Source organism: Equus przewalskii, chromosome 2 (assembly GCF_037783145.1).
Source record: "Equus przewalskii isolate Varuska chromosome 2, EquPr2, whole genome shotgun sequence".
In the NCBI taxonomy this organism is placed as follows: Eukaryota; Metazoa; Chordata; class Mammalia; order Perissodactyla; family Equidae; genus Equus; species Equus przewalskii.
Genome location: NC_091832.1, coordinates 51,899,724 through 51,918,724, shown reverse-complemented (window position 1 = coordinate 51,918,724; position 19,001 = coordinate 51,899,724). Strand labels below are relative to the sequence as shown.

The window sequence follows — 19,001 nt, the reverse complement described above, 5'->3', positions numbered from 1 at the left end:
CTCCATTGACCCCAATTATCTGCAGGTGGCCTGGAGGCAGGGCTGGACCAGTGCCTGGATGGGAACACTGAGGCTGACTCATTAACGAGTTTCTTGCCACTGGCAGACCCTGTCATGGTGACTTGTGGCTCCTGTCCAGGATCTACCCAGGAGACCACAGTCAGGAGTTCTAGAAGTCTGAGGAAAACAAATCAGACTGTCCTTCCATCCTTGGGGGCCTGGGGCCTCTGATTCTGCCCATCCCCCTCCCTCAGATGCTACCAGTCACTGGGACCCCTGGCCACCCCCAGGGCTGGTCCATGACAAGTGGATTGGATTGTTTATTTCCACTACACATTTTATCCCAAATGACTCCACATTCCCCTCACCAATTTCTGCAATCAAATTGCAGGGGGCAGGACTCAAAGAACAACTTGAATCTCTCATTGAGCTAATCCTGGGAACACAGGGGCAAGTATCTCTTTAAAAATACTCCCTGCATAGCAGGTCACACTGGCCTGCAGCCACAACACCCCGGGCTGTGATCTCACCAAGCTCCAGGAAGCCAAACAGGGTCAGGCTTGGCTAGTCCCTGAGCGGGAGACAGCCCAAGCAAAACACAGGTGCTGGTGATTCAGCAGGCCCAGCGCCTCCCTCCTCTGGTCTGGCTCTCCTCAGGTGTTGGAGTTGACGCTGGGATGATCTGTGAGCTCCTATCCGTACCTGGGCAGAGGAAAGGGGCGTGGTGCAGCCAGCGGGGGCTAAATGCTCTTTCTCTGCCGCCATGTGTTATAAGTGTCGACACTGTTCTTAAGAAGCAGGGTGTATATGCTTCCTCCCTCCCTATCCCCTGCCTACTTCCTAAGGCTGGTCACCAGAGTCAGCCGACCTAAATTCCTCAGGGCTGTTTCAACTAGATAACGAATGGAGGAGGAAAAGGCAGTCTCCCTCCAGAGGGGCCTCAGGCTCAGGAACGAATTGGCCCCCACCACAAAGAGCTGGTCTGTGGCTGCTACCAGGCTCCAGGGCCCAGCCCCGGCATGGTCCCTTCTGGTTTGGGAATGGGTGAGGATGAAAGGGGTCCATTAAATGAGGGCAGTCATTAGCCTGTTTTATGAGCACACAGATATTCATTACACCCCAACCCTGTCATTAGAGGCTGCAGTGGCAAGAGCGAGCTGAGCTCGGGGCCCCTTCTTTATTGCTGTGGAATCTGAGGGGGCTTCCACCCCAAAGGGACCTCTGCTTCTGCTTCCCGGTGGGGGTCCTGCCCAGGAGGAGGTCAGCAGCCTCCACTCCAGGCCTGATTCTCACTCCCTCCACGCTCCTCCTCACCAATCCTCCCTCCCCCAGCAGCCAGGCAGCCCAAAGGGAGGGGCAAGCAGCTCCAGGAGGAGGTGCTAAGGGTCTGGGGCTTCTTGGGGATGAGGACGTCCTGAAGGAACTCAGGTCTGGCAGCTGGAGTCTGGAATAGGGGCCTCCCCTCCCTCTGGCAAGCACCACTCTCGGGTGGAGAGCCCACTCTGTGTCCTCCAGGAAGGCCTCCCTGCCCAGAACGAGGCCCCTGTGTCCTCCTCTTGGACCTCCTCACATCTGTAGTTGCCTCTTTACTCTCGTGTCCCCACCAGACTGTAAGCCACCCCGACAGCGGCACAGCGCTCGGCACCTATGAAGCCCCACAGCTGTGGCCTTCCCGGGAGCCTGGGCAGCCCAGCCGGGAGAGAAAGAGGGCCTCTCCCCTGGCCCCAGCGCCTCTCTCTGGGCCTTTCCCCAGAGTGGGAAGGATCTGATGGCCTGGCTGCTCTCTCAAGTCCACGGTCAGCAAGTAACTGAAAAACCAACCATCTGCCATTGTCTAGACAGCGCCCCTAAATTTAATCCCTTCACACGAATCCCACTGAGCAGCTGGTTGGGTCTCTCCATGTAATCGGCCCCCTTCCTGTAGGGAAATGCCCAGTGACAGAGTCCAGCAGGGGCAAGCCTACTCCTCCAGGCCAGCCCCTCATGTGTGACAAGACTGCAGGCTCAGGGGCGCAGAGGAGGGGCGGGGGCTTGCCCTCTTCCCCATTAGGGTGGGAAGCGCCAGTGGTAATAGGTTGGAGCCCACCCCGCTGGTGCAGGCCATTGAGGCTGAATGGAGCGTAGCCAGACCCCACAGAGAGGAGCAGGGCTCCAGAGACGGCAGATTAATCAGCTGTCATCTGCATTCATTAAAGTCCCCTGGCATGTACACTGCAGCCTCAGACACCAGGGCAATTAACTGCTCGCAAGAAAAAGTTCGGGGGAGAAGTTTGTCTCCGTTCCCTGTAGCATGGCCTGGGGATTGGCTTAGCCTCCTAGAATCCCAGACTCCTAGGGTGCAAGGTCTCTGAGACCCAGCCCCATGGGTAGGGACCAGAAGGAGGCGGGCTGAGCCCCAGAACCGGAAGCCTGGGGAGTCAGCCCAGCCCCAGAACCGGAAGCCTGGGGAGTCAGCCGCTGTGGAGTCCCCCAACTCCCTTTGGCCTTCTTCTCTGCCATCACTCCATCCCCTTTCCTCCCACCTCCTCACAACCCTGGGTACTGTCTCCTGGAACTGCTGGGCCCTCCTTAAGGTTGTGCAAAGACTCATTCCAACACACTCTGAGACCTATGATGATCCCTGCAAGGCTGGAAGCCAAGCCCCAAAACTGGCCCCCCCTCCAGCTCTCCACCTGCCGGGAGGAAAGGGGGGCACCCATCCGAGGCAGCCAGGGTCCTCTGCACACAAACCTCCCCACTGGCCTGTGGACTCAGCTGAGTGGCCCTTAACAGACGACCCCCCAGTAAAGGTGCAGCATGGTGACCCAGGCACAGCTGGCCTTCCCAGAGAGGGCGGTAGAGCCCCCTCCCCCGACCCCTGCCCCAGACAACTGTGTGGCCCTGGACCCCAGCAGGACCTGGTAGGTCACTTTCACTGTTCCCTTGGCCTAGAGAAATGAGCCTGGCTTGATACGGGCCGCAGGGGCCCCAAGGCCCATCAAACAGGCCCTGGCGTGGCTGAGGAGCGTGAGGGCAGGCTGGCAGCCTGTCAGGGATGGCAGCTTTGCTTGGGCATCTCTGAGGACAGAAAACTAAGGAAGTCACTCAGCTGCGGGCCTCCTGCTGGCACCAGGGCCCTAGAGCACGTCTTGACTCACAAGCCCTGCCGCCTTGCACACCCTCCTCTAGTCTATAGGCCACAAAGAAGAGCAGGGCTCTCTTTCCTCCTCCTTCCCTGGAGGTCCCTGAACACCTGGGGAATAAACGCTCCCCATCCTCAAACAGAGTTGGGAGTGAGAAGTGTGATCGGAGAAGGGAGCACCACTGGGTGTGTCAAACACCCTCCAGAGCAGCCATCAAACAGTGCACCCAGGTGTGGTCACCAGGTCCCCCACCAGCGAGAGGGGCCGCCTTGCCCAACTCCAAAAACTCAAAGGCTCAGAGCAGCAAGCAATGCCAAGAGTTACAGATCCAGGCTGCTTTTTGCAGCCCCAAGTGAGGGCACAGGAAAGAGGATGTGCACACCAGGCCTGTGTCTCTCGGTCCCAGCCGAGCCCCAACCCCTCCAGCCTACCCACCTCCTCTGACTGCCCAGGGGCCCAACCAGCCCTGAGAGCTGAGGCCACCTCCAGACCTAAAGGTCAGCCAGGTCCTGCCTCGGGGAAGGGTGATCCCTAGAGGGCTCCAGAGCCTGGAAGAGACTGGAAAGGGGACACCGTCAGGGAGAAGAACTCAAATGTTCCATCATTGCTGCCACCACAGGTCTGCTGAGGAGTCCTCTGCTGTCCAGAGACCCCAGGGCCCTGGGAGCAGGACCCCAAGGCAGAGCCTCTCAGACATTAACGTCTAGGCATCACCTCAGGCCCTTGTTAAAAGGAAGATTCAGATTCACCATGGCTGGGCGGAGCCCGAGATTCTGCATTTCTAACATCTTTTCTTGCTCAAAATTCCTGATCCCAAGCTTTCTTCCAGAAAGTCCCTCTCTCCTAACGTCCTTCCTTCTTTCCTTCCCCCTTTTCTTCCTTTTCACAAGGCAGCCCTGGTTCTAGGCCCTTTGGTGGGGAAGGAGAGAGGAGGCCCAAAAGTATGGATTATGTCTTGTCTTCCCCTGGAGCCGAGTATGGAAACCTAAAATAGACCAGAGGAGGGAGCCAAAGCAGAGAAGAGAGCCTGGGAGACTGCCTCCCACCCTGCGCCCAGCTGCCCCCCGCGGGGCTCCCACTCCTGGCTGCAGGCCCCATGCCCACCCCGCCCCCTACAGCCTTTGTGGCCTGGGTTCTCTAGGTTTACCAGCATCTCATAGACCGAACACAGGGAGTGAGGAGCAGCCGAGAGACCGTTCGCCATTTCCTGGTGGGCAGTGGAGAACAGGACGGAACAGGGTGGGGGCTGAGGGGCACCTCTTAGGCAAAGAGAGAGGAGATGGAAGGACAATAGCGCAGGAGCCAGGCACTCTGAGAAGCCTCCACAGCAGTCAGTGAATGTGGTCCCTACTCCACAGAACCCGGGGTAGCCCCGATGCAGCTCTCACAGCCACCCCTGGGAGAAGTCCAAACGCCAGTGCCCCCTCACCATTCACCAACCCTGGGGCGCCACTCCCCAGGCCAGGTGGGTGGTGAGGGGCTGCTGGGCACCCCCTGTCCAGCTGGAGTCAGGAAGCAAAGTCTGGTCAGTTTGCCTCCTCCCCAGGTCCTGCTGTCCTCCCGTCCTGGGGTTGCAGCCACCAAGCCGGAAAGACTGGATGCTGGAGGTGAGAGGCAGGGAGCAGTAAGAGCCAGGCCTGAGGAGACGGCACTGCAGCTCCCTCCCCTCTGGCTGGGTTGAAGTTTCCTGAGCCCTGTGTGTGGGGGGATTAACTGCACCCATTTCCTGATTGTGCTGCTGCTGCTCGAAGAGGGGAGCAGGCCAACCTGTAGCCTCCTACCATGGCGCTGAGAGTGGGGCAGGGGCAGGGATGCCCACCGCTGCCGTCGCCTGCCTCTTTCGCCACAGCCCCCTTCCTTCCTACCTCCCCTTGGCGCTCAGACTCTCAGAGGGCGACAGAGAATAGCTCAGTTCTTACTCACAGACCTCAGTCCTAATCAGTCATCTCTTTGTCCTGGGCTCCTGCCAGGGGCCTGGAGATTCCCACCAGCTTTTCCTAATCCCACAGTCCACACTTTAGCCTCACCACCAGCCCCCTCCCCAAATGCCCCCTCACCCTGGTTCTCCCTCCAAGTTCAGCCCCTGACGTGGCCACCAGTGAAAGGCTGCCCAGGAGAGCGAGTGTGTCTAGGCACGTGTATGGGAGTGTGTGTCTGTGTGTGAGCATGTGAGTGTGTACGAGCGTCTACGTGAGAGTGCATATGAGTGTCTGAATGTGTATATATGTGATTGTGTGAGTGTCTGTGTACGTGAATATGAGTGCATGTTATGTGAGCATGTATATAAGTGTCTGTGTGTGACAGTGTGCATGCGTGTGAGTATACATGTGTGTGAAAACATTATGGGTATGTGTGCATAAGTGTGTACCTGTGGGGCTGTGTGTATGTGTGTGAACATGTGTAAGTGTGCATGTGAGTAAGTGTGTTGTGTGTGTATGACTGTGTGAACATATGTATCTGTGAGTGTGTGTATGTAAGTGTGGGGACTGTGTGTGAGCATGTATATGTGTGTGAGTGTGTATGTGAGCAAGTGTATTGTGTCTGTATGTGAGCATGTGTGTGTGACTTGTGGACATGTATGTGAGAGTGTGAGGGCATGTGTGACCGAGGGTGCATAAGTGTGTGAGTGTGAGGGCTGTGAGTGTGTGAACATGTGTGAGTGTGAGTGGGTATGACACATTGCTCTCCCCTTCTCTGGATCTCACTCCAGGGCCCTCTCAGACGCAGCATGAGAGTGACCTGCAGGCCTTTTAGGCTCCTTCCCATCCTGGGCCGGCAAGGCCCAGCCCCTCCCAGCCCCTCCCAGCCCCTCCCAGCCCCAGCCTCTCCTATCTCTCGCACTGCCTGCTGCTCTGGCCCTTCCCACCAGCTTTGGAAAAGTCTTGCCGCTGTTTTGCTTCCCTTGCTCCCATCACCAAGCAGTTCCTGGCCAAGTTTCCACCTGATGGCAGTGCCAGCGGCATCCTGCTTCCTCCCTCACCCATGATCCTCTGCCTGACCCCTGTGGCTGCACCCCCATCCAAGCCCCCTTCCTTGGACAGCTCTCTCTCCTGACCCTCCTCTGTGTCGGACTGCGTCACTCTATCTGTGAGTGTGTGTGTGTCTCCATGTGATGGGGGAAGAGAGAGGAGCAAGGAGCGAAAGAAGGAAGGAGGCCAGGCTCAGATGGTGTCATTAAGAGATATTAATGCCTCTCATCAAGGCATATTAATAAACATTATGTGCCACGCGCTCTGCGCACCCCGGGTGAGTCCAGACCCAGCAGGACAGGCGCCACATCCACAGCTGAGTCACCTCCAAGCCCACGGCAAAGCCATTAGCCTTGCGAGGTTGACCCTGCCAGGAGATTTCCTGGGCCTGTCACAGCAAAAGATGGCTCGCAGGATAGGTTCTGAGGGAGGGCAGACAGTGTCCTCATCCCCACCCTGGCCCCAGCTCACCCTCCACTCCCTGGGCAGCCACTTCCTCCGTTGAGCCCAGGGAAGGAGAACCATAATGACCCATACGTTTGGACAGCACTGCAGGACTTTAGAATATTCCATTTCCTAATTGCACCTTCAAAACAACTCTGTGAGGAAAGCAGGGCAGGTGTCACTATCATTGCCACCTTATAGGTACGGGAACTGAGACGCTGAGAAATTGTCTTGCTCAAAGTCACGTAGCTAATTGGTAATGACATTGGACTGAAGCCCAGGTTGCCCTTTCAAACGGCTGTGTTAACAGCTCAGTCACTAATCGCGTGGGGCCGCTTTTAACTGGATGGCACCATTTCCCTAGTTCTTGCGGCTGCCAGAAATCAGACCATGAAACACAGCTCCTCCAGCAGGGCAGTGGGCCTCTGCCCTCCCGGGCGGGGTCTCCTGGTCACTGTGCCTTAGCAGGAAATGTCCTGGAAGGTGGGGACCAGAGTAAGCTAACTTCTCTAAAGAATGCTTGCCTGGCGGCCTGCCTGCTGCACCAGAGGCACCCTGCAAGAGGTGGTTCCCCTTTCTTTATGCAGTGACCACTACTACATAAATATTCAGTTATTGGCTCCTACAGAGGTTTGAGCAGGTGGAAGGCTGAACGGCCCGTTCTTTCTATTTGTTGTTCAGCATCGCAGTCTGGCGCTGTAGCAGGGTGCAAAATTGGTTATTCACTGTTGCAACCACAATGGTGTTAAAATTACACAAGGTATTCTCTGTGTGTGTGTTTAAGGCAAGAACTAGTGCTTTAATGAGATCACTATCCAAAATAGTTAAGAGAAAAGGAGTTTGGGAGCTAAAAATATAAGATTCAAGAGATCAGGGAAAATGGGCTTATGAAGAATACCCAATTCCCTACACGATTCCAGATAAACGAGGCATTCCGCACCCTGTTGCTGATGATGAAAGCTTCAGCTTTCGTTCCGTGTATCTAGAAATGGCAGTCTTTAGTCTGAACTGACATCGGTGCGTAATAACTATGTTTAGCTATCAACTCACGATGCTCACTCTCAACCTATCTTAATATTTCTTGTCCATTTCCAGGTGGAACACGTTTAATGAGACCATACATTGTGTCCTTTATTTCTCCCCTGGCCCAACCCTAGCCTGGAGCTGTGTCCAGAGAAGCGGTGACATGTTGCAGGCAAGGACAGATAAGGGCTGAGCTCCTCATCTCCTGAGGTTCACACCAGCCCCCGAGCTTCAGGGACTGAAAGTAACCTGAGCAAGTTTCCCCAAGCGAGAGGTCAGATGGGTGTCCCGCTAATGCAGACCCCCACAGGGGACCAGAGGCTCGAAGCTGGCACTTGTATGACAAGAAGCTTTGGGACCCAAATGCAAAGAAGGGACCATGGTGTTCTCAGGACAGTTATCTCTACGCGGAATGATCCACGGGATTCCTTTTCTAATTTTTTTTCTGTGTTTTAAAATTTTTCTACAGTGAATATATACTACTTTAATGACCTGAAACAAACACTTCCAGTTCATAAAAGCGAGGTGTTTGGGTTTCAGGGGTCCCAGACTCACCTGCTCTGAGTGAGGCCATGATGATGGGGTTCAGCTCCATCCAGCTCTGACTTGCCACATGGGCAGTGTCCCAAAGCCTGGCTCCACCCGGATCCTTTCTTGACCAGAGGTCCTCCAACCCCCTCTGATGATCCTCCTGGGACACAGTTGCTGAGCATTTGGAAAACAGAAAAAATCTTGCCAGGGGTCTGTGGACCCAAAGTTTAGCCTGCTGCTATCTTTGATACTCAGAAATCAGAAGCATTGCCTGCCTTGAAGTCAAGCCCCAGTCTACATTTCCAGCCTCATCTTGAGGTTCTTCCAGACACAGATGCTCGTTTCATATCTTATTCACACATTTATACATTGCTTATTCAGTTACACCAACTTAAGCTGCCCTTCCCCTCCTCTATCTTGTCCACTGGAAAACTGAAAAACTCCTACACATCCTTCAAGGCCCAGATAGAGTATGGCCTTCTTTCAGTAGTTTTCCCTGCTCACTGCCCCCAAGCAGTTCCTACTTCCTTCCTCTATGCTCCTTCAGCATTTCCGATAGACTTGAACTATTCAGGCCTATAATAGAGTTATTCCCTCATTAATTTCTCTGCCCCACTAGACCAAGTGTTACTCGATACCATAAAATGTGTCTTATTCATATTTCTATCACCAACAAAGGGCTTCTCATTCATTGATTCATTTATCTAGCCATCTCCCCAGCCATCATTCCTTGAGGCAATCTCGATGCTAGATACCATCACATACACACAGGTGTGAGACAATGTAACTTACTTGGGAACCACGTGGCCAAGAACAAAGGGCTGGGACAGCCTATACTTTTGAAGCCACAGACAACCTTGACCTTGGGAAATCTTGCCTCTTAACCCAGTGTCATGGAGAGTGGTGAAGCCCTGGGAGAAGCCACTCCCATTCGGGTAACAACTTATTCCAAGAAGCAGATCACTCCCCCTCAGCCACGTCCCATCCCACCCCATTCCGGCATCTGGAAACCCAAGGAAGTAACTGACTCCAGATCTGAACGCGAACTAGGAATCGAAATCCAAGGATCCTGCTGTCCGTCAGTGCAAGACACAAGAATGTGCTGGCAAATCCTAACGACGATATTCACTGTGCAGCCTCCACTGCCCATGAAGATGCCAGGAAGAGGCCTATCAGGTCTTGATGTTAACACTTCTTGAGGGAAACTTGTGCACAAAATAATTGGCCATCCTACACCCTGGAGTCTACAAGCACTCAGCTCCCAGGAGGGCTCAGGTCTGTGCCTCCTTCTTACCACCTCCCACGGACTCCGTTCCACCTACCTCAGTGGCCGGTCCTTCTTTCTCCAGCTCCAGGGCAAAGGCAGGCTATTGGATGAATTGATGGCAGCCCTTCCTTTGGGGCAGGCACCAGTCTCCAGGGCTGGGTCCTCTCCAGGCTGGCGTGAGGTGGCCTGGCAGCTGCAGCCCCTAGAGATCTCAGAGCCCAGAGCTGTCGATGCCTTCCACTTACTCACCCCTTGTTAAGTGCAGAATACACAGATTGCTGGGTAGCACTTTCCAGTCTTGTGCCTTTTCCTGGATCCTTTGCCACTTGGCAGCTTGCAGGCAGCTGTGCAAAACAGCAAGGAGCTTTCTCATTTGGTGCCAGTGTCAGAGAGCCCAGAACTCTGCTTCTATATTCCTTTTTCTTCCTTTTCCCCCAAGTGCTCTGTTTGGCTCATTTCTCCCTCCACCTCCCCTTATCTCCACGACACCTTTCTGTACCTCACTTTTCAAGTCCAGGACTCTTCTAATGACCCCCCACACACACAGAGAGATCAAAAAGTGAAACTTTTCACTCTGCCTGGGGCTTGCAGCAAAGCAGAAGTGATTGAATCCACCTGTCCAGACAGAAGAGGGAGGGACAGAGAGTAAATCATCTCCCGTGCTCAAGGAAATGTGCAGCTGACCCTCTGCTCCGGAGACCAGCAAGCCCGAGTCCTGGGGCCTTCATAGACGCCCCAGGTGTGCCTGGGGGTAATTGAAGAGGAATGAGGAAAGTGGAACAGCCCCACTGCTGGGACCAGCGCCGAGCCAGGCCCCTTCCCCACCCACCTCACAGACCTCGCAACCCAAATCTGGCAACTAGGCCTCAAAGAGCCCTTGCCTAAGGAGTTCCCCAGGCTGGGGGAGGGGTGTTTCTGGACCTACCATTCTCAGGAAATGTGGCTCTCTGGAGAGAGGTGACTTTCATCTAGTTGGCTCATCTGTTTGTTGTTCTCCAAGGGTTTAATGTATCAGGGACCAATTCTGTCAGGGGACTCTGGGGCCTGGCCCGGGAATGCAGAAGGATCCAGGTCCAGACAGTAGCCACGTGGTCCGTCAGAAGAGAGTGGGACAGAGAGTCAGGAGTCCAGGCTGCTAGCCCTGGCATTGAGGCCAACTATCTCTGACAGCTTAGACAAAGCCTGTACTCATTTCTCCATTCATTGCACAAGTGTCTATTGGACCCTTACTGTCTTAGCTCAGGTTCCTCCAGAAGCAGAGCCTGAGACAAGGATTCTAGTGCAAGGAGTTTATTTTCAAGGGGGCACAAGGGAGCACCAGTAAGGGAGTGGCTAAGACAGGAAAAGGAAAGCACCCAATCAAAGTTCACGAGCAAACAAGTTCCACTGTGGTACCTGGAGTGAGAACTACCCCACTCCCTCATCCCCCAAGAGCCGAGGAGTGGAGGATTTATGCACCACTTCCCCTTGGCCGTTGATTTAGAGCTGTTGCCAGGGGACGTTAAAACCCCAATAGGCCTGCCCGACTGCACAGGTGTTAAAGCAGGCTCTGGAGGCCAGCAGCCGCCCTGGGCCAGGAGAAGTAGGTTGAAGTGGAGCTGGTGAGCACCCAAGTGACAAGGGCCAGGGGAGCGGCCAGGACACTGACAACACCTACTACCCAACCATGTGCAAAGTGTCTTCAGAGCTACACAGGAGGGCAGGATGCAGGCCCAGCCATTGAGAAGCTGGACTTCTCTACTTTTCTTTCCAGTCAGGTGGGGAGATGGATCTCTGCCCTTCCCATGCAAGGGCTGCAGTGAGATCTATCAGCCCGACGTGCCCTGAAGGATAAATGCTAAAAGCTCGTTACAAATGTAAGGTAATAGTGGGTAGCGGCAGCCTCCCAGCTTCCAGCACTGTGCTTTTTACTTGACCTGAGACAAGGCAGCCAGAACAGTCTGGTAAGACAGTCTGCATCACCCTGGTTCAAGAGTGGGGTTGCTAGCACTCTTGGTCAAGCCCCAACTTTTCTTAAGCATCTCACACGCCAGTTCCAAACTAGCTTGACAGAGAAGCAGTGGGTTCTGAAGTAGGGGAGAGCTGGAAAGGAAGTCTCATGTTCTACAAACTCAGAAATTCCTCCAGAGTATCCATAGAGTCAAGCATCTTTTCTGCAATTAGAATGATTTGTGCCAATTCCTCCACCAGGCAGTCATGCACATACCCTACATGCACACACAGGGATGCACTCATGTACACACGTGCACATGCACAAGCACGCACATGCACACACACACATTGGGAGCCAACTTCTAAGAAAAGGGGAAACCACTCTTATATCCTGAGCATTTAAGGGTCCTAATGAGCAACTTTCCACCCCTACTCCCCTCCCCTTGCTAGGAGGATGCTGGGCATCAGACCCCATTTCCAGAGGATGCTGATAAGGAAAAGAATTGCCTTCCCAAGGCCCTCTGGTCCCTGATACTTAGGAGGGCCCAGGATGTCCTCCCAAGCACCCACCCAAACTCCTCAAGTGCTCCGTCCTGATATCCTGAGAAGCCATCCTGGGCTCTCACTGTCCTCAAGGATTAGAAACTAGACTATTTCCACACTGTTCGTAATGTCTGTAATTGTTTCCTTTTTTTAATCTTAGCATTTAGACAAGTTCCTTTTGAAAATGTCAACCTGTCTTAACTATAGGAAGGGAAAGGAAGTTTTGTCTGTGCCCCAGGCCTATCTCAATGAGAAGCAGCATACCTGGGGACCGGGGAGGTGGGAGAGGCCAGGAGAGGGGGCTCGAGGTGAGGAAGCCAGGTGAGGGGGAGGCTCTCAGAGCCCCTTCCCTCCTGCAGGCTCTCCTTCCGAAGCCCTGCTCTGCTCAGCCTTAACAGACTTGACAGGTGCGGGTCCTCCAGGGCTGTGCTCATCGCTCAGCCTGAGGGCACTTGCCTCAGCCCAGTCTCCCTGGGAAGTGCCCAGAACAGTACATTTCCCCATCTCCCCTCTGGAAGCATCCCCAGATCTCATCCATCCCCAGAGATTTCCAGCTTTCTAAGGTGACCTCAGGGTAAATGTAATAGTCCGATCCATGGAGACGCGTCAGGCGAGCCCACGTTTTCATATGGGGGTGATGGGGAGGGGTGGGTAACCATTTCCACCACAGCCCCAGCCCTCCGGGTAATATCTGTGTACTTTAATAATGGCTTTCTAAAACACATGCCTCCTGGAAGAGTGATAGGTTGTCATGACATCATGGGAAAAGCCCAGGAGAGCCGCAGTCAGAGGCAGAGACCTGGAGCTAGCGGGCCTCAGGAGTCCAAGGGTCAAGGCCCCTTCCTCCTGCAACATTCTGGATTCTCCCACTCACTGCTCGGGTGGCTCTGAGCTAGTAGTTTGACCTCTTCGGGGCCTCAACTTTCTCACCCTTTGAATTTGGTTTCCTAAGGCCTCTCCCAGGTGTTGACTCTATGGTAGACAGTTTAGGCCCCCAAGGTGATGGCCAAAAGGAGCTCAGCCGATCCTCAGCCCAATGCAAATGAGTACCAGCCACGCTGATCACACCCTCTGCGGCGCCCGCCCGGGGCCCCGCTGCCACCTGGTGCTTCCTCAGAGCCTTCCTTCCCTGCTCTTCCTTCCAGCAAGGACCAGCGCCTGTCCATATGACAAGCTCCAGAGAGACCTTAAAGACTCTGAAGGCCATCAGTGCCCCTGCTCACACCCCCTGCCCCCAGCTGCCTCAGCTGAGCTCAGGGGCAGTGGCCAGGAAGGAGGCAGGAAGGGCCACTGGCTTTATTCAGTGACTCCAAGAGTTTGCTATGTCTTTGCCAAGCTGGCCCCAGTTGATGAGAAGAGACTCCCCAGTGTGAAAGGGAGGGGAAGGAGGGCCTTCCCGCCCTGATCACAGCTACAGATCAGACTTTCCACAGCGCTCTGCACAAACTCCCTGACCTTACGGGCCCCAGCCCGCACCACCCCCCCCCCCCCGCCCCCCACTTCCCTGCCTGTTTATCACTCTGGGTGGGACCCGAACCTGTGGGGAATTGAAAAGAAACAGCCAACTTAGGTTGCTATTGTTTTGTTTAAACAAACCACTGGCTGGGCTGACTTGGAAGGAATGAGGGGGAGGCTGGGTGCGCACAGAGCAGGCTGGGCTGGGCTGGGCTGGGCTTCCCTGGGCTCAGCCCCTAATCTCTTGTTCTTGCTAGGGTGGCCAGCGAGCTATTTTGGGAGAGTGGCCACTAGGCCTCAGGCTCTCATCTTCTCTCCTGGGAGAGACGGGCTTCAAGGGGAGGGACCTCTGCTCCCAGTCCCCGTTCCCCTATCCTGGCACCCAAGCATCTCAGCCCCTGGCCACACCTGGGCTTCCTGCCAGCCCTGGATAGGCGAGGCCTGACACTAGCGGGGTCGGGGGTGGGGGGAAGACTGTGCTGAGAGAGGCAAGGAGGAGCCGTGGTAAGCTCTGCTTGTCTCAGGGATTGAACTTGAGGGCTGCCTGGATGCTCCTCAGCAGACAGGAACGGGGTGAGGGAGGGTGGAAAGATGTCAAAAGACAGAGACCTCACCTGTGAGGGCTGAGGAAAACAGAGCAGGAAGGGGTCTCAGGGTGGAGGGGTCCATCCCTCTGCTGCTTCCCGCCCCCTCTCCCAACCAAAGGTAACCTGGACGACAGGGACAGGACCTGCAGGAGAGGGACGTTCTGGCAAAGGAGGCCCACAGTGAGAACAGTCGGTGGGCAAGCTGCAGCCTAAAGGGGAGATCCGGGGTGCTTCTGGAATGGGGGTGGGGCTTTCGTTTTATAAAAAGTAAACCACACTAGGGTTGGTCACGCAGCTAACCCTGAGATTCTCCACAGAGAACTGAGATGAAATCTCGTGCTCCCCGCAATGCCCCCACCCTCCCCACGATCTCGCCCCTCTGCCCACCGCCACCCTGAGCTCCTCTGCGGGGACACACAAGGACTGCACTAGGAAGGGCTTGGTGGAGAGGCAGCCCGGGCACAGTTAGGTGTTGGCATAATCCGTGAAGAGCCACGCTAATCACCATCATTAAGGCTATAAAACCCCACACCTAGGGGCCGCAGGGCTCCCTGGCATGGCCCGGGGCCCCGAGCTGTGGCACCGACCCAGGGGCCCGGCTCCAGTCCCTTTCATCTGAGCATCTCCCCATCCTGCACAAACAATAATTAGCACCCACCCCCAGGATCGCCTCATTATCCCACAGACACTGAGCAGAGGGGGAAAGGGAGGGGAAAGGAAGAGAAGGAGGGAAACCGAGGCTGTCCCAGTGGCCAAAGACTGCTGCTTGTTGTGGGCTGAGTCCGATCAAGGCTAGGGGACAAGCTGCCTCAGAATCAGGCCTTCCAGCCTCCTCCTGCCCTTCCTTGCCCTTCTGGTTGCTCGGATAGCCATTGGCTAATATTCGGAAGGCCTCAAAGAAAGCCTGAGAGGATGGGCTGGCTTAGCAAGCTTCTGAGGATTGTTAGCCCCCGCCTTATGTCTGACCAGACCCCGCAGGCTGAGTTGTGTCATGTGCCCAGTCGGGGGTGTGGATGGTGAGAGTGGGGCAGCCCATTGGGAAGCGTCCCCTCCCTCTCCAGAGGTCAGGGGCTCCATCCCTCAGCACCAGGCCACCCTCAGCAATGTCTGTGTCTGTCCTCTCTCCCGGGATCCCCTGAGGCACAGCCTGTTCTGGCAACATCTTCCATTCTGCTCCCTCAAAGAGAGAAAGAACTCAGCAGAACCCACTCAGACTGAAGTGTGACGGTGTGGCCTCTGCTGCCTCAGGAGTAAACCACACACATGCCTGTCTCTTATTTCAGGGCATTGACCTAAAGAAAGGGAAGATTCAAGGCCAGGAGCTAACGGGTGAGTAAGCCCCTCCCCCAGCCAGGGCAAGGACGATGATTCCAAGAACCATAACAACACAACTTGATGTGGATGCTTCCTTCACAGTGTGCAAAGCACTGATCCAAGCGTTTACTTGCACACTCTGATTGAATCTTCACAACTGCCTTTCAAGTTGCTGCCATTGATACCTCCACTTTAAAGAGCCTGAAACTGGGGCCGGCCCTGTGGCAGAGTGGTTAAGTTCGCACGCTCTGCTTCGGCGGGCCAGGGTTTCGCTGGCTCGAATCCTGGACGCGAACATGGCATCACTCATCAAGCCATGCTGAGGTGGTGTCCCACATGCCACAGCTAGAAGGACCCACAACTATAATATACAACTATGTATCCGGGGGGCTTTGGGAGAAAAAAATGAAAAATAAAGTCTTTTAAATAAATAAATAAAGAGCATGAAACTGAGGCACAGCCCCACCTGCCCCATGTCACACAACGAGTAAGGGATGGAACCAGCATTAAAATGCATGGATCTGACGGAACCATTTTCCCGGCAGGGATTGGGGGGCGAGGAGGTCACTTCCTTCCCTCTGCCTTCCTCTCTCCGTCACCCTGTCCCCAGTCCCACAATGTGGGTGCATGTGGCTGCATAGAGCTCCCTTTTCTCTGATACCCTCCTCTTCCCACCCCCACCCTCACCACCAGCTCCCCTCTGCCTCTTCCTCTCAGATCCCAGCTGCAAGAACATGCCCTCCACGCAACATGAAGGGAATGGTCAGGTGGGGAGCTGGCCTCTGGCACAGGGCTGAGCAAAAAGACCAACTAGGCCTCGCGGTTTCATGAAGCAACGCAGGCTCAGGCACCAGATAGGCCTGGATTCAAATCCCAGCTCCACCACTTACTGTGGGCCTGACTCAGCCTCTCAGATGCTCAGCTTCCTCATACATGAAATGGCAACAACACCCACCTTCCTCAAGTCTTGTAAGGATTAAGGAGATGTCACAAGGGGAAGCACTCAGTCAGGCCTGGCCCTGAGAAGTGGCTCGACATGTGTGCACCCCTTCCCTGCCTCCTCATGCCTCTCGTCTCTACTCTTGGAGGGAGGACTCTTCAGGAAAGCGTCCTAGTGAAAGGGATTCAGTCTCCATTCCCCCTGAGGTTAAGTTCCCAGTGGCACAGAATGAGTGAGTCCCAAATTCAGCCTTGTCCACACAGAATCATGGCCACCAGTCTTTGGCAGCATGGAATATGCCCACCCTCAAGTGCACCTGACAACACATCACCCACTAGCCTTGCCGAAAACTGGCCCAGCCACACTTGCCCTCCATACACAGGGCATGAAGAGATGCTCTGGAACCCACCTATGCTCGAAAGTCTTTCTCGGCATTGGCAAAACACTTTGTGAAAAAACACTGACTTGCCTGCATTTACACACACACCAACAAAGACCCTCCAAAACAGCCTCAGCTCACATGCACACTGGCTCTTCCAACACCTACACCTGCCCCAGTGTAGACCCCAGGTCATATAAATTCACACGTCTCCTGGCACACTCTGCACTGTTCTCTGAGTGTGCACACGTACACACACACACATCTGATCTGCAATCCAAAAACTCAAGGAGAGATGAATAGTCAGGAATTCCCCTGGCTGTGGATGCACTGGAGGCCCCAGTGGCTGGAAGTACACCATGAGGAACATTTCCAACGGCTCCACATAGCAAGTGGCTCTCGTCTAATGATCAGAAGAGGGAGATGGCCATAAAGGACCAATACTCCCTCCCACCAGCATCCTCACTGCAAACACCCTGTCCCCACCCACCCCCAGAAGATTCTTTACTCCTTGGAAAGGGACATGAAGAGAGCAAAGGGAAGGGGGAAGAGGTATAACACTCTTGGAAGGAGGCCCAGCTGGAAGGGCCCAGTCCAACCCACAAAGCCCCAGGGCCCTGCATAGACTCGGGAGAAGGATGAGAGAGGTCCTCACCCCACGTTTCCCCCAGAAAAGATCTGTCTCCTGCACCAAGAGTGAAAGGGAGGGAGGTGGGCCTTCTCCTCCGGAAGAGGCTGAGTGGGCTCCCGGCGCCCCGAGCGCCCAGATCCTACAGCTTCCATGATCAAACCTTTGAACCGAGTCCCACCCACCCCCATAACCACTTCCAGATCCTCCAGATCCAGCCAAGAAATTGGCTTCTTTGGGGATTGAGTTCATAAGGAAATGCTGAAAAAGTAAATAAAAATCTGCTGCCAAACATACTCACAGAGGAAGATGAGTTTCTCTTGAGGCAGGAAATCCATGAGGATAGACTAAAGCAAAAAGAGGGCAACACCAATCCCCACTGGCACAGAAAGGCCGGGAGACCCGCCAGCACCCGAGACCTTCAACCACACCGCACCTCCTCCTTCCTCTACCACCCAAAGTAATGTGCTTCTTAAATGAAGCTACTGAAGATGAGATCCTGCCAAAGATCAATCCTAAGGCTTTGCAATGGGTGAGCTCCCAGCTGGGACCACAAAAGGCACAAATGATTCTCTTTTCCTCCTGCCCAGAGCAGCTGGGAGCTCCCGGGGACTATGGAACATAGAGCCCACCTCTCTCCTTTTTCTACCCATAGCCTATCAGCCTCCCTCCCCACCAGCACAAAGTGGCTTCCATCGCTACCAGTTCTTCATCTATCTTCAGGAAGAAAAGACCATCTCTCTCCTTCCCAAAGAAAACAAAACTCGAGGTAAGGCCTTCCCATCCTTCCCCCAGAGTGAATTCTGGGGTGGAAACGGATGCTTCCTGCATTAATGGGGAAGTCGGGACCTTGACCCCTACCCATAAGTCTTGGAGGCTGGGGTCAAAGGGTGGTGTTTCTTTGGAGTAAACTGGAATGAATGTCCTAAAGGAGATGTTGGCATCAGATGTAGTCTCCCCCAGGAAGTAAATCCCATGGACCAAGATGGTGGCTTTAGTTGGCAGGGGGTTGGGTCCCAAAGGGAGTAACTGGAGCCAGAGAGGGAAGCATCTCCCCCAGCTGCTTTGAATGGCATGTGCAGACAGCTACCCTACAGCACTTCTGCAGGTAATTGTACCCTGTAATTGAGTCTGATCTGGGCAAGAGGGCCCTGGAATGCCACCCTGCCGGTCTGTCTTCATTGGTCGTTAATTGCTGTCTGCCCAGTGCCATCTCAGTGGTGGGGCAAAGACTTCCCCAGCCATGCCCCCTCCACTAGCTTCTCTGAGGAGCCCTCCTGGCACTCTGGGGAGGACCCACTCTCCAGGGCTTCCTAATGGTTAACCCAGCCTGCTTGGCCTCAGTCCTCCTTCCATCAGAGAAGGGGAGTGGGAAGAGCCGTGGACACCTGGCCACTGCAATACCATAGGTGACTCACCTGACACTGTGTGAACCACGCCTCTCTCTGAGCTCTCTCTCTCTTAGATTTCTCTTCAGGAAAATGGGAAATTAAGTAAACCCTGTGCCCTCTATCACCTGCCCCATTTTAGGGAAGGGAAGGGACTATGGAACACACAAATGCCAACTGGAGAGTACAAAGAGCACATTCCCCAGGCTGGCTGGAGGGTGAGTGGGTGGGTGAGTGTCATCAACCATTTCCTCTCACCCAGTGGCCCTGATCAACCTCCACCCACTGGGAAGCCAGCGAAGGTATTGTTACAAGCCTGCTGCCCGAGGCCCCAGAGGAGAGGAGCATGGAGCCCAGAAAGAAACCAGTTGAGTGATAGAGCCTCTCAGATGGGCTGAGCAGGGGCCACCAATCACAGAAGGCTCTGGGCCACCCTGGAAGTGGAGTTGGTGCAACCTTTCCACTGGTGAACCCTCCCC

The 19,001-nt window shown here is 54.7% G+C and overlaps 1 protein-coding gene and 1 long non-coding RNA gene across 4 annotated transcripts in view; one reads left to right on the top strand and one right to left on the bottom strand.

The window, feature by feature from the left end:
- The window catches only part of PEBP4 (phosphatidylethanolamine binding protein 4), a 186,328-nt gene that overhangs the window by 158,072 nt on the left and 9,255 nt on the right, over positions 1 to 19,001 (top strand). The window contains 2 exon segments of the mRNA XM_070611304.1: positions 15,157 to 15,202; positions 17,790 to 17,903. Coding sequence (XP_070467405.1) covers positions 15,157 to 15,202; positions 17,790 to 17,903 — 160 coding nt within the window.
- Positions 1 to 19,001, bottom strand: part of LOC103552764 (uncharacterized) — a 58,545-nt gene that overhangs the window by 32,903 nt on the left and 6,641 nt on the right. For all 3 annotated transcript variants that reach the window (XR_011537674.1, XR_011537672.1, XR_011537673.1), the window contains exons 2-3: positions 9,412 to 9,700; positions 8,114 to 8,263 (exon numbers count right to left, since the gene is read on the bottom strand). This is a non-coding gene — a long non-coding RNA (uncharacterized lncRNA). The remainder of the gene's footprint in view (positions 1 to 8,113; positions 8,264 to 9,411; positions 9,701 to 19,001) is intronic.